The 14556-nt window shown below is 42.9% G+C and overlaps 1 protein-coding gene across 1 annotated transcript; it reads right to left on the minus strand.

Annotated features, from left to right (window-relative positions):
• Positions 1 to 422: 422 nt before the first annotated feature.
• LOC311489888 (zonadhesin) lies at positions 423 to 14060 on the minus strand (the record flags this gene model as incomplete). Its single annotated transcript, XM_084547198.1, is given in 22 exon segments — positions 423 to 1115; positions 1262 to 1391; positions 1508 to 1523; positions 1641 to 2079; positions 2175 to 2414; positions 2417 to 2662; positions 5926 to 6010; positions 7198 to 7454; positions 7728 to 7947; positions 8056 to 8168; positions 8281 to 8365; positions 8476 to 8732; positions 9188 to 9259; positions 9419 to 9540; positions 9732 to 9846; positions 9937 to 10074; positions 10822 to 11087; positions 11235 to 11516; positions 11883 to 12328; positions 12417 to 12613; positions 12755 to 13319; positions 13878 to 14060. Coding segments are annotated over 22 exon segments (4617 nt in total). The 3' UTR covers positions 423 to 972.
• Positions 14061 to 14556: the final 496 nt, after the last annotated feature.

Consider the following 14556-nt stretch of genomic DNA (forward strand, 5'->3'; position numbering starts at 1 on the left):
ATAACTCACCATCATAGAGACATTGAAACCCGAAGAGAAGAAAGAGGCACAATGCAAACCGGCCCATGACTGACTGTGTGTGTCTGCCGAGTGTAACTGATGCCTAAATGCATTAGACTCACTCAAACACACACACACATACACACGTACTTTCCAGACAAGAATAATCCTATTGTCTGCCAGAAAAACAATTACCTGTTCTTCACAGATAATGTTACAGTTGCGAGTTATTATAATTATTTTTTTCGTACTGTATGAGTTCCAATTTTTTCAGTTCTTCAGGAAATCAATGGCTCACTTCCTTCTTTACTTATTCAAAATACAGGACTGTCAGTGGCTGGTACACCTGAGACTGAAATGATGAAACACAAGGTTAAACAAATGTAAATACAGGTTTAATGTTTAACAAGAGAAAAGCTATAAATATGCCACCAATAGTCAGATACACATTATGTCACAGTGCAAGCACTGTTTATAATATTTTTTTACTACACGATTTAATTTGATTACAGAAGTATCAGATAATCAACTCGAATGAACACTGGTGTCATCCTGTTTCAGCGTGGACATTACCATGTAAAATCATATAGTGTGTGATGTAAGAATATTTTACTTTAAATAAATAGTAGACATTGCAGTGACACAAAGAGTAAAGTTTAATAGATTGTCTCAGAGTACATAGATGTGTTGCAATAAGTAAAGATCGTAGACATTCGAAAGAGTTGAGTAACATTTTAAAAATAGCCATGGGAGCTTTCAAGTGCTGCAAAAACATTCAGTGGTTTGAGCGGAAGTGTTGTCTAAAAGTAAAAAACAAAGCTAGCATTCATTCTGTCTATTGTTTTTTAATAAAGTGACGTTATGATTGTGGAGTTTTCATGTAAACGGAAACGGTAATGATTTCAACTGGCGGTCAAAGCCTCCTCAGTCCACGGTTAAGTGCCACGTCTCGTCCGTACGTCGATCTGACGTTCACACTCTCCAGCTCTCCCCGAACTCTTGAGTGCTCCGTGCCCTGGTACCATCTGGCTTCGTCTTGTCATTTGACCTGTGACCATCGAAGTTTCCACACAGGCCACCCACCTTCCTTTTATAAATGCGTGGTAGAATGATCTCTGTAGAAGGATACGTAAACAGTGTCAATCAGTTGTTCAAAGACATAAAAGGGAATGCTAAATTTGAGGATTTCTTATTAGTCCTTCAAGCTTCAAGACCACTGCAAATTCTATTAGAATTATTTAACAAGATGACGATTCCCTACCTGCTGAGCTGCGTCCATCAAACTCCACAGAGAGGCCAAAGTCAGTCTTCAGGTAGATGCGAGAGGAATGCTCCCTAATTTTTAGACCAGCAGTTGGTGAGACAGGAGTATTAGTTCTCCTTCCATTCACCTATGGGGTGAGACAAAGTCAGTTTATAAACTAAGTGCAGTAGATGCAGTTTTCTGATCTGCTGTTCTGTTAGGATTAACTTTGTTTTGTGTGGGATTAAACTAAAAGACACAAACCTGTGTTAATTTGGTACTGCTTAAATGTGTTCTTTGCAAACATTATATTATTTACTGTTGGCTTTCTTAAAAGTACATAGCTTAGACTCGTAATGTCTGACTCTAGAATTAATACATATTATTGATATTGTGCCTCTCATATGTACAATTGGACAACATGGACATGCTCTTGATACATACGATCAGCCTACGATTCCTCTTCAACTCCACAGTGTGATTGTATACTCTGATCTTAAGCTCTCTTAATCTGTGGTGCCTCTCATGCTCTTCACTGTCGTCATCATGTTCGTCATCATCATAATCATCATCATCTTCATTATCTTCATCCTCATCGTCACCGTCATCATCCCTGACTCTGCGACTGTTATCTTCTTCACTGCTACTATCACTCTGATCGTCGCCACCATCCCCTGCGGTGCGTTTATTGATGCCCTCAATGTAGACGTGTGGAATGTTGTTTGGCAAGTTGTTGGTTCTGACCAGCACATATGAGTGTTCACCCTCAAAGTCATGCTTCATTTTATCAAATGTTCTGTACTCGGGGTCTCCCTTGATAGTGCACTCACTAAAGCCTGTGGAGCAACAAGTTGAGCAATTAAAATCATTGAAAGATGGAACAGTATAGATACGTTATATTATTAAAGTTAGGTTATGGCATTTACAGCACCTGTGGACTGGCAGTAATAACTGCCGTTCTCATTTTGAAGGCAGACGGAATTTCCATCACACTCCTCTTCGTCATCACAGTCGATCTTCCCCACGCCATCGTCCTTCTCGCATTCACATTTCTGACTACAGTGATTGGTGTACCACACGTGATTGAACTGACAAAGAAAGGAGTGTAAGCATAGTCGTTGTACCATTGTTTTTGTTCTTTTACAAAGAGGGACAGGAATAAGTATTACAAAATTAGGCTGTTCGATGATGAACTGTCACTTACATCGTGTCTGGTGCCATTCCCGTCCACACAACCACACCGGCGCACAGGCACACAGGTCCTGCCTTTCCGCACAAAGCCATCATTACACGCACATCCTGGAACACAGCCCTCATTGTCATTGCAGCGTGGCGGGCCATTCAGGTGTGTACAGGTTGTACTGCATGCAGAGATACAAGTGGTGTAGTGACTGTTCTCTGGACAAGAGGGTGCTAAAGAGAGACACGGGTACATGATTAGACGAGTACAGACATCATTATAAGGACAAATTAAAAAACGTCAATGCATGTATTATATACTACATAGTAAATGTGTTTGTTATTGTTAATTTTTGTTTATGTATCTTAGCTTTACATGCCAATGTAAAGTTGCTAGGTTTAAAGTATGCATTAAAGTAAGCCCTTGTTCCAATTTATACTGAATGCTAAAATACAAAGTTTTACTTACTTGGTACTGGTGTGGTTGCTGGTTGTGTTCTAGCTGTTGTCGTAGATGGTGTTGTAGATGTAGCTGGCATGGTTCTTACTGTGGTTGTTTGTTGTGGTAAAGTTGTTGTGGAATGGGGTTTCACTGTGGTTGGTGGCTGTATAGTTGTTGTTACTGGCAGTTTTGGTGTAGTTGTGGCTGGAGGTTGTGTTCTGCTGGTCGTTTGGGAATCTGGTGAAGCTGTGGTTGGGGGTAGTGGTTTAACTGTTACAGTTGTTGTTGGTACTGTAGTGGTTTGTGTGTCACATTCAGTTGGGGCTACAGTTGTGGTAAGGACTGCTATTGTAGTTGCTGATGGTGTCTCTGATTGAGTTGTAGTTGGAGGTGCTGGTCCAGCTGTAGTTTGTGGGGCAATTGTAGCTGTTGATCCCGATGTTATTGGGAGCTGTGGTCTTGTTGTTGGTAGGTCAGGAATTGAAGTATTTGTGATCAAAGTTGTTGCTGGTTCTGTAGTGATTTGTGTGTCATTGTCAGTTGGGGCTGCTGTGGTGGTGGGCGTTGTAATTGCAGTTGTCAAATGTGTCTCTGGTTGAAGTGTAGTTTGAGATTCTGGACTCACTGTAGTTTGTGGTCCAGTTGTAGCTGCTGGTTTTGACGTTATTGGAACTTGCGGTCCCGTTGGTAGATCAGAACTTGACGTGTTTGGGATTACAGTTGTTGTTGGTACTGTAGTGGTTTGTGTGTCACAGTCAGTTGGGGCTACGGTTGTGGTAAGGACTGCTATTGTAGTTGCTGATGATGTCTCTGATTGAGTTGTAGTTGGAGGTGCTGGTCCAGCTGTAGTTTGTGGGGAAATTGTAGCTGTTGATCCTGATGTTATTGGGAGCTGTGGTCTTGTTGTTGGTATGTCAGGAATTGAAGTGTTTGTGATCACAGTTATTGCTGGTTCTGTAGTGATTTGTGTGTCATGGTCAGTTGGGGCTGCTGTTGTGGCGAGCGTTTTAATTGTAGTTGTGAAATCTGTCTCTGGTTGAAGTGTAGTTTGAGGTTCCGGTCCAGCTGTAGTTTGTGGTCCAGTTGTAGCTGCTGGTTTAGATGTTATTGGAACCTGTGGTCCTGTTGGTAGATCAGAACTTGATGTGTTTGTGATTACAGTTGTTGCTGGTTTTGCAGTGGTTTGTGTGTCACTGTCAGTTGGGGCTATTGTTGTTGTGAGGGTTGTAAACCTAGTTGTTGATAGTGTCTCTGGTTGAGTTGTAGTTTGAAGTTCTGGTCCAGCTGTAGTTTGTGGCCCAGTTGTAGCTGTTGGTTTTGACGTTATTGGAACTTGCGGTCCCGTTGGTAGATCAGAACTTGACGTGTTTGGGATTACAGTTGTTGTTGGTACTGTAGTGGTTTGTGTGTCACAGTCAGTTGGGGCTACAGTTGTGGTAAGGACTGCTATTGTAGTTGCTGATGGTGTCTCTGATTGAGTTGTAGTTGGAGGTGCTGGTCCAGCTGTAGTTTGTGGGGCAATTGTAGCTGTTGATCCCGATGTTATTGGGAGCTGTGGTCTTGTTGTTGGTAGGTCAGGTATTGAAGTGTTTGTGATCACAGTTGTTGCTGGTTCTGTAGTGACTTGTGTGTCATGGTCAGTTGGGGCTGCTGTTGTGGTGAGCGTTTTAATTGTGGTTGTGAAATCTGTCTCTGGTTGAAGTGTAGTTTGAGGTTCTGGTCCAGCTGTAGTTTGTGGTCCATTTGTAGCTGTTGGTTTTGATGTTACTGGAACTTGTGGTCCTGTTGGTAGATCAGAACTTGATGTGTTTGTGATTACAGTTGTTGCTGGTTTTGCAGTGGTTTGTGTGTCACTGTCAGTTGGGGCTATTGTTGTTGTGAGGGTTGTAAACCTAGTTGTTGATAGTGTCTCTGGTTGAGTTGTAGTTTGAAGTTCTGGTCCAGCTGTAGTTTGTGGCCCAGTTGTAGCTGTTGGTTTTGACGTTATTGGAACTTGCGGTCCCGTTGGTAGATCAGAATTTGACGTGTTTGGGATTGCAGTTGTTTGTTCTGTAGTGGTTTTTGTGTCATGGTCAGTTGGGGCTGCTGTTGTGGTGAGGGTTGGAATTGTAGTTATCAATTCTGTCTCTGGTTGAGTTGTAGTTTGAGGTTCTGGTCTAGCAGTACTTTGGGGCCCAGTTGTAGCTATTGGTTTTGACGTTACTGGAACTTGAGGTCCTGTTGGTAGATCAGAACTTGATGTGTTTGGGATTACAGTTGTTGCTGGTTTTGTAGTGGTTTGTGTGACATTGGCAGTCAGGTCATCTGTTATTGTGAGGGTTGTAAACCTAGTTGCTGATGGTGTCTCTGGTGGAATTGTAGTTTGAAGTACTTGTCCAGCTGTAGTTTGTGGCCCAGTTGTAGCTGTTGGTATTGATGTTATTGGAACCTGTGGTTTTGTCGTTGGTAGGTCTGGAATTGAAGTGTTTTGAATGATGGTTGTTGTTTGCTCTGTAGTGATTTCTGTGTCATGGTCAGTTGGGGCTGCTGTTGTGTTGAGGGTTGTAAACATAGTTTCTGATGGTGTCTCTGGCTGAGTAGTAGTTTGGGGTCCTGGTCCAGGTGTAGTTCGTGGCCCAGTTGTAGCTGTTGGTCTTGATGTTATTGTAACTTGTGGTCCTGTTGGTAGATCAGAACTTGAAGTACTCAGGATTACAGTTGTTATTGGTACTGTAGTGGTTTGTGTGTCATTGGCAGTCAGGTCTTCTGTTGTGGTGAGGGTTGTAAACGTAGTTGCTGATGGTGTCGCTGGGTCAGTTGTAATTGGAGGTCGTGGTGTTACTGTGGTTTGGGATGTTCCGGTAGATGCATCTGGTTTCTCTGATGTTGCTGTAGTTTCAGGTTCAGTCGGGCTGGTCATTGAGGGACGCACTGAACTTTCTGTTCCAATTGGATCCAAGGTTGTAGGAGCAGTAATGGTTGGTTTTGCCAAATCTGTCAAAATAGCACAGTCAAGTCTGTCAAATCAATTATCATATATACGGTGTTTGGACGAAACAGAATGCCAGTAGGACAGGATTACCTGCACAGTGCCCACGATGAAGAGATACGTCATCTATGGCCACATCAGACTGATCATTGGAACCTCTTCGCCCCTCAAAAATGATCTAATATGAAGTGCACAGGTTAATACTTCACCACACTATACCTATTAAAACATATAGGTCCATCAGGTCACATTGGCTTACACTAGTACACTGTAATTCAAGTAGAGATGCACCGATTACAATTTTCCTGGCCGATTCCGATTTCCGATTTTTCATTGAGTTTGACCTGCCGATACCGATTTTAGCCGATTCCGATTTCATTTTTTCTAACCACTTTACAACACATACAAAGATTTATTTTCTCTTCTTTAATAGAATATTAATATTATCTTTTCTTTAATAGAACATTTTTTGAACAGATAATCGCTATCACTATAAAAATAGAACTATATAAATTACTCCTGGTGTGGGGGAAAAAAATAAATAAAATAGGCCTATTTGTGGAAAAAAATATGTAATATTTGAGTTACATAAAAGCTTTTTATTTGTTTTCTTCCTAATTGTCCTTGAAATAGTGGTCAAGAACCCCCCCACCCCCAACACAAAAATGGTTTGGCCACTGATCAAAATTTGATGTTGCCGTTTGATTTGAAGTTCAGTAGGCTACGCTCAAAATGTCCGGTCAGCACTAGTCCGGTGCTCAGAAAAGGAAAGAAAGGAGAAGAAGAGAAGAAAATAGAGGCCTTAAAGATTTTCTTAACAAATATTTAAAAAAAGGTGGTGACGGTGAAGCTGGGACTAGTAAAGTGAACGTAGGTTAGAAACAGCGCAGCCAACGTTTATCAGCCTTGTAACGTAACCTAACACGTTATCTTTGACAGAAACAGTTGCGTTTGGTAGCTCCGTCAGAGAGGATGAGACAGAGAGGAGAGAGATCCGGCTGCAGTCAGGTGACAGAGAGAGTGATGCGGGAGGGGCCCGCTGTCTCGGAGCGGAGGGACAGAGTCAGGCTACCGTTGAGAGAAGAGAGAGAAGGTCAGAGTGTAGCGCGGGGGGGCATCTAAGATTATCTCGTCCCGGGCCCAGGCAAGACTGTCAGCTGGCCTGCGTGTGATGCTGATGTTGCGCGATGTAAATCATGCGGCGCCCGAGTGCATTTGACCGGCAAAAAATCGGCATATGTCAGACTGACCGGCCGGTCTCCGGTCATGGCCGATCACGTGAAAATCGGCCGATTCCGGTCACCAGCCGATAAATCGGTGCATCTCTAAATTCAAGGAAAGAAACCTCTTAAATGTCTAACTCACTTGGAATGGTTGAGTTGTTTCCAAGTCCACCTGTGCCAAGTGCCACATATTTCCTTGATCATTCCTTTTCCTCCATACTGCTTCAGCCTTTCTGCCTTGGATCAAGTATACATGGAGGCCCATTGTATCAGCTGAGCCATACATGTGGTACCAGAACTGCAGACACTGAGGTCCAGAGTCAGAACACTCGGTGCTGATTAGACGAGCAGTGTCTCCAAGTGTTGCACTGTTGCCTTCGATGTAAAGATAGTGGCCACCTGAATAAGGACATAAATTAGATCAGTTATGTAATATTTGAATTTGATGTGAGTATATTTTGTTTTTAACGCTGAAAAGTATGATATATCATAGAAATGAACTCTACTGATGCATTCTCCATAAAAAAAAAAAAAAGGACATATAGTACATAAGGAAATTTAGTCTAACGTTGCTGTTGTCAGACTGGAAAATACGTTTTTTTCTGAATGTTGAACTCTGGTACACAATGTTGGTACTGATCCAGTTTCACTTTGCTTGCGTCAGAATGTAACTACCTCCTGTGGTGTGATCTGATGAAGGGCCAGTAATCATCGTGGGAGTGGAGCCGCTATGCCTCGTCCAATCAAAAACGTCAGTAAGCAGCTGACTCCATTGGCATAAATCATGCTCAAAACTACAGTGGAGCTGGCACACTGGAAAGGAAGCCGGAAACATCATTAGATCAGAGAGACAGTAATCCTGGAAATCAAATATTGGATGTGTAAACCGATATTAAAGTTTGAGAGGAACGTACAAGTGCTTCTGTGAAATTATTACCATACCTGGGTGTAGGGCTGTCCCGTTATCTGGAACTTTTTCTGTATTAACTAAGTCAGTTACTGATTCTGCAGTGGAAGGCTCTGGCGCTGCAGTGGTTGCAACAGGGACACTTGGGGGAGCTGTGGTACTAAGATCAGGTTTAGCAGGCTGTGTTGTAACTGCGCCACTCAGATCTGCAATAGTGCAACAACGTTATTTATTGGAATACTCAACATATAAACTTGGGATTAAAAAAACTGATTTCCAGACCTACTACAGTATTTTCTCACAGTACTTGCTGCTTACCTGAGCAGGGACCACGATACATCTTTACGTCATCTATGGCCACATCTGACTCATCATTGGATCCTCTGCGCCCCTCAATAATGATCTGAATGATGGAATGGAATTCATTAGTAAGTTTGCAGAACATGGTAATAGTTTTTCCTCATTACGCAGAAGGCAGGCCATCATCTCAGCGCGCAGTTTCTGATGAGTCACCTGAAAATCTCCGGTAGTTTGGATGTCCACCTGAGCCAAGTGCCACATATCTCCTTGGTTGTTCCTCTTCCACCAGACAGCATCGGCCACTCTGTTCTGGACAAGATAAACATGGAGGCCCATTGTATCTGCTGAGCCGTACATATGGTACCAGAACTGTAGACACTGAGGACCGGAGTCGGAACACTCGGAGCTGATGAGGCGAGCCGTGTCTCCGTGCGTCACGCTGCTGGCCTCGATATAAACGTAGTGGCCATCTAGAAAAGATGAAAGTTCATTTTTTAAATCCCACTTTCTATGAACAGAATTTTCAATAAATATTATGATCTATCATTATTTCTGATATTGGATGGTTAAAAGGTTATTACCACCAGTGTGGTCAGCAGAAGGGCCGGTCATAAGGGTGGGAGTGGAGCCACTTTGCCATGTCCAGTCAAAAGCATCTGTGACCAGCTGATTCCAGCTACAAAGGTTGCTGTCAAAGCTGCAGTCGAGATTGCAGACTAAAGAGAAATAATTGCAATAAATAAATAACATTAGCAAAGCATTGAAGAAGTTACAGAACGTCCTAAAAATGAGCTCGTTACCATCAAAAATGCAGGTTCAGTATTTACCGGGCTGCACATACAGTAAATGTTAATTTGTAACCACACTTGAACATTTCTAATGCAAAAACAACTGACCCATAAAATACAGCTTCCTGTGTACTGACCTGGGTGCGAGGGGAGAACGTCTGCAGTTGTGGGAGGAAGCTCAGTTCCATCAACCAGGCCGGGGGAGATGCCTAAACAAAGGGAATATAGAATTAGCTCAAAGACAGGGAGAAATCAGGTTAGATCATAAATGTCTATCATAATTTATTTGCAAGTGTAAACTTTCATTGTGTGTATATTTCATTAATATATAATATGGGGTTGACCTTTTTGTTAGCAGTGAATGTTACCTGTACATGTCCCAAAATGGATAGAAATATCATCTATGGCCACATCTGATTGATCATTAGCGCCTCGAATTCCCTCCACTATGATCTGAAGGGAAGGATAAAAAAAAAATATATATATAGTTCTCAAACATTGAGACAGCATCTTTTAGGTGCATGTATCATTGAGCTTACTTGGAATGGACCGTGGACTCTGATATCAACATTTCCCTGATGCCATTCTGGTCCCTGGTTGTTCATCATGGACCAGAGCTTGGTGGCTTTATTGTCTTTAAGCAGGTAGATATTGAGAGCCATGGCTGTTGCTGAACCATACATATGGTACCAGAAGTTCAGGCAGAGTGGGCCGTCATAATGGCACGCTGAGCTCAACAAACGGGCAGAGTCTCCATGGGTAACACTGTTTCCCTCAAGGTATATGTAGAAACCAGCTAGAGAAACATTAAAAAAAAAATAAAATTAATAATCATGACATATGGCAATGCAAGAGAGATGATAGTGTAGTCTGACATTGGCTTTACCTCCAGTGGTGTGGTCCTGATTTGGCCCAGTTAGATTTGATGGTGTGGGTCCTGAACGTCTTGTCCAATCAAAACTGTCCTGTATGAGCTGTTCCCACCCGCACAGATTGTTTTCAAAGTTGCAGTTCATGGGACACACTATGATGAACATAAAAACACAATGGAAATGATAGGTACTCTACGTGTATTAGCAAGTTAACAATAGGAAAAAGAACTGTTTTGTCCAATCTGTAGGAGATTTTACCATGGTTCTTCAAATGTATTCATATATAAACGTTGGTAAATCTGTAGGCAAGCATGCTAAAACATAATATTTGTTTTTAGAATTATTAACTACCAAGTGGATTATTCCACTGATCATCCAAACCAGTGGTAAATAAACCTCCACAATACTGAAATCTCTTACAAGTCTGATCTGCAGTTGGAGAGGTAGGACTTGGAGTTGTTCCAGGAGCTAAGGTGGTTGTCAACTCAGCTGAAACAAAAAGCCAAACAAAAAAAGGAAGTGAGTTCATCACCTTAGCATTTTTGGCATCCTATCAAATATCTTGTGTTTGGCTCCTCCTTCCACATTTTTATAACCCAAACGGACCTGACAATTTGTGTCTCTTTGCTGATATCACTGACAGAAACTATATTTTGCTCAGCAATGGCCCTAGTCTGTTGTATAGTCTTCATGCAATGGTCAGTAATAATTAGGAAAAAAAAGTTGAAGCAGAAAGTTTGGACGGTATTGTTGGTATGAGAAAACACAATATGTAAGAGAGATGGAACAGAATAGTATAATTCAAAATATAGCGCAGGTGAATCACAAAATTTAACGTTAATCCATCAGGTAGTTAAAACAGTTCTTCTGTTATCATAATGTCTGACTTCAATACTCACCACAGGCTGTGCCAGTCTGCCAATGAGGAAGTTCCACTCCTGCAACCTGGCATGCTAGTGCGTAGGACTTCAGAGATTCGCACAGAGTGTGTCGGTCACCACTTGTGGCACAGTAATCAGACACACAACTGCTGAGGTAGATGCTTGGGTGAACGTGTTCATGGCAGTTCTGGAAGCTCGCCCCGAACAGCGTGGAACACTGATTCTTGGCCTCAGTCATCTCATCATTATCACAGAGTCTGGCATCATTTGGATGGGCGACACACCTGAGACAGTGAAATAAAGATCAAGACATATTGTTGCTTCCAGATTCTAGGATACATAAAGAAACAGGGGGTAGTGGATTATGACCTCAGTCTAGGCTATATCCATTTTGCTGCTGTGGCTTATTGTAAGATTCTAAAAAAACTCACTCATTATTGTCTGGCACCTTCCAGCTGTCGCCAAACTCAAAGGCTTCAGTAACATTGTTGCCGTCTGGTGTTACGAAGTCATCATCCTGTTGTCCAGAGTATGTGCCACACAGTCCACACAATTCAAATCTGTAGCGCTCGTCCACCTGCAGGAACATCCTGTACTCCCCATCTATACCAATTCTGAGGCCAAAGCCTGTCTCCAAGATAATATAATTCTCCTTCATGTGGACCCATACTGAACCATATGTACCACTGGTGTTATAGGGGAGTCGAACGTGACTGTTATGGACCTAAAGAGAGGATTGTAAAGAGATTGTTTTGAATGTCTTATGTACATTGTAATTAAAGAGTGATGTTTATTTTACTGGTATAGTTAGTGCAACTGGCTATCTACCATCTTGCCATTGAGGGCAAAGTCAAATGGTCTGGCTGTTAGTTTGTGTATTCATGTAAGCCAGAGCTGGCAAACAGTTGACTTCCTTCAAAGACTTGACACAGATTAATAACTGATCCCTATAAACATGCGTGTGCTGATATGGATATTATTAGCCATTGTCATTAAGGAACTACAGTAGATAAAACAGAATAATGAGTGTCCAAATCCGGTAAAGACGCCTGCAAGCCAGCACATTTGGACTTTGTCACATTCGAATGCTATTACCAGACACGTGCGTGCGTGAAAGAGAGAATCGCATGCTTACATAGACCCCTCCGCTTTGATTCATGGTCAGGTACAGATCCTCAACCTGAAGAGTCACGGCTTCAAACTTGGACCTGGTGAAGTTCTGGAAGGGAGGATGCATGTTGTGTCCAATTACAGTGAAATGGACTGAGCTTTCTCTGCTACACGTGGTAGTCAGTGTGTAACTGCAGCCCCCTTGAAAGTCATAGGCGTTGTTGTCGAAGGTGATGTAGTGTGGATCGCCATACACGTGGCAGGTGACGGGTTCGAAAGGGAAGCAGCCTTTGACCCCATCCTTAACCTTACAAACCTCACGGTCTGCACATTGTATCGCAGTGCACTGCATGGCATTACTACCCATGCACTGGCACTGTCGCACACAATCTCCCTCCACCACTGTCTCCCCTTTCTGCAAGGGAAAGGGAGTTGTGTGAATTACATGTAGTACTGTGAAATTGAATATGTGAAGGAGAAATAGTTTTGTGTTCACCACTTGCCTCATAGTGTTTTCCTTTACGCCAACACCCACAGTCTTCTGCTGGGACACACTTCCCCCCACTGAGCTTGAAGCCAGTGTCACACTCGCATCTTTCCTCACAGGTTCCACAGGAGCCAGCTATATCCAGATTGGAGCACACCTCGGGACAGCCATCAGCACATGAGTTATAGTGGCTGTTCTCACCGCACTGAAGGGCTGGGGGGCGGGAGCAGAGAGGAAAGAGTATGACCTTAACTGGTCTTGTATTGTTACTGTTGTTATTTGCCACCCTTGTCCCCATTTTAATAAGAGGAAGAATAAAAAAAAATGGAAGCAGATATCAATAAAACAACTTACGGCAGAATGTGGAGTTCCTCCACACAGGCACCTCAACTCCTGCCTCTTTGCAGATATCAGCGTAGGCATCTAATGCCTTACATAGCACTGCTGGGTCACCGTGAGTAGAACACATGCCCACCACACAGCCTCTGAAATAGCTCTCCGCCCCTAGGACTGATAAGCAGTCAGCAAAGGGCCCAGTGCTAGAGAGGAGGCCTCCACAGTACAGCTCACCGGCATACCCAGCCTCCTCCTGTGGGTCACACCGATGAGGAACTAGAATGGTTTCACAGGACGAAGCCGTTTCACCGGCCTGCCAGCTCTCAGCTAAATCTGTTGCATCGTGTGCATTTGTGCCGTCGGGCTTGCGGAAGTCATCTTCTCTGAGGTGGTTAAAGTTGCCGCACAAGCCGCAGACTTGATCATAGTATTTGGAGGGCAGGTTGACGTGGACATCACCCGCCTTATCATACGAGACAGACAGACCAAAACGTGTTCCCAGTACAACAGCAGCAGGGTTGCTTTTGATGTAAATGGTGCCACTGTTGAGGCTGAGTGGAAGCTTCCTCCAGACGCCATTAACCTGAAAAATGGCATTAGTTTGAGACTTTACTGGCTTACATCTGCAATACGGATTCGTCATTTCTGACAGTTTGCATAAGAAATGGCATTCTGAAGATAGATTTATCTTTGAGGGCTGATAAGGCAGATTAGTCCTCTACGACTTCCAGGACGTTATGCCGCAAAACTACGCACTTTATGATAAACTCACTTTATCAGTAGAATGGGCTGCAGATAGGGGAACTGCTTGGTTCAGTACTTTACACATGGGTCATTTACAGTAAAATGGCAAGGTACACAAATATGAAACTGTACAGACACTACTTTAGTGTAATGTAAAATAGGGAATGTGAGTAATGTTTAAGGAAAGTAATTTAAAGGAAAAATGGCTTCGGATACAGGATGTAAATTAAATGCTTGAGGATGGCTTGGTCTGCAAAACACTGTCTCCCTTTGCTAGATTAGAAATACATACTGTCCTCACATACACTAGAAATATACTTTTGTTTGCTCTTGGTAGAATTAGCATTAGGCATTGCAGCGCTTTCTAAACCTATTCTGTCTGTTTAAAGTAACTCACCACGGCCCGCTGTGTCTGCCTTTTCAGCAGGGACACCCGCGTGTTCCCCATGTCCACAATGATCTGCTCGACAGTCGGCAGAGAAGCGTTGCCGTTCTGCTCGTTGACCACTTTCACACTGAACATGGGCAGGTCTCCGGCGGTTGAGCAGGTCTTAGCCAGTACATAGGTGCAGGGGGCCATGAAGCGGAACAACACTCCATCAAAAGTGCTGCAGTCTGTGTGACTGTGTATAGTGCACATCCCAGAGGTGTAACTCCCACTGGAGCCATTTCTTTGAGGACCACAGATTTGGCCCTTAGGGCACTGAGAGGGAAAGCAGAGGAGCTTGCCAACAGAACAGAGGCAGCGGGTGGACTCATCTGTCCACAAATCTGTGTTGGAATCACACTGGGGTCCTGTTGGGATGTGACCAAGTAAATAATCAGTAGAAGCACAACACAATTTGGCCAGAAGTAATCGATTATTAACATTTATAAATTACATTCAGTGTTGTTACTCTATGATTCATTATCAATAATTGACATCTTTTAGGAAGGGTGCCCTTTGATTAATAGTAATTAGACAAATGTTACAGTAAACCTTTTTCATAGTAGACATTTTGACTTGCCATAGTATGGAAAGCACAGCTGTATTAATGATAACTCTGTTCCGTCACTTGTGTAATTGTTTATTCAAG

The sequence above is a fragment of the Chelon labrosus genome (assembly GCF_963514085.1).
Source record: "Chelon labrosus genome assembly, chromosome: 6".
NCBI lineage: Eukaryota > Metazoa > Chordata > Actinopteri > Mugiliformes > Mugilidae > Chelon > Chelon labrosus.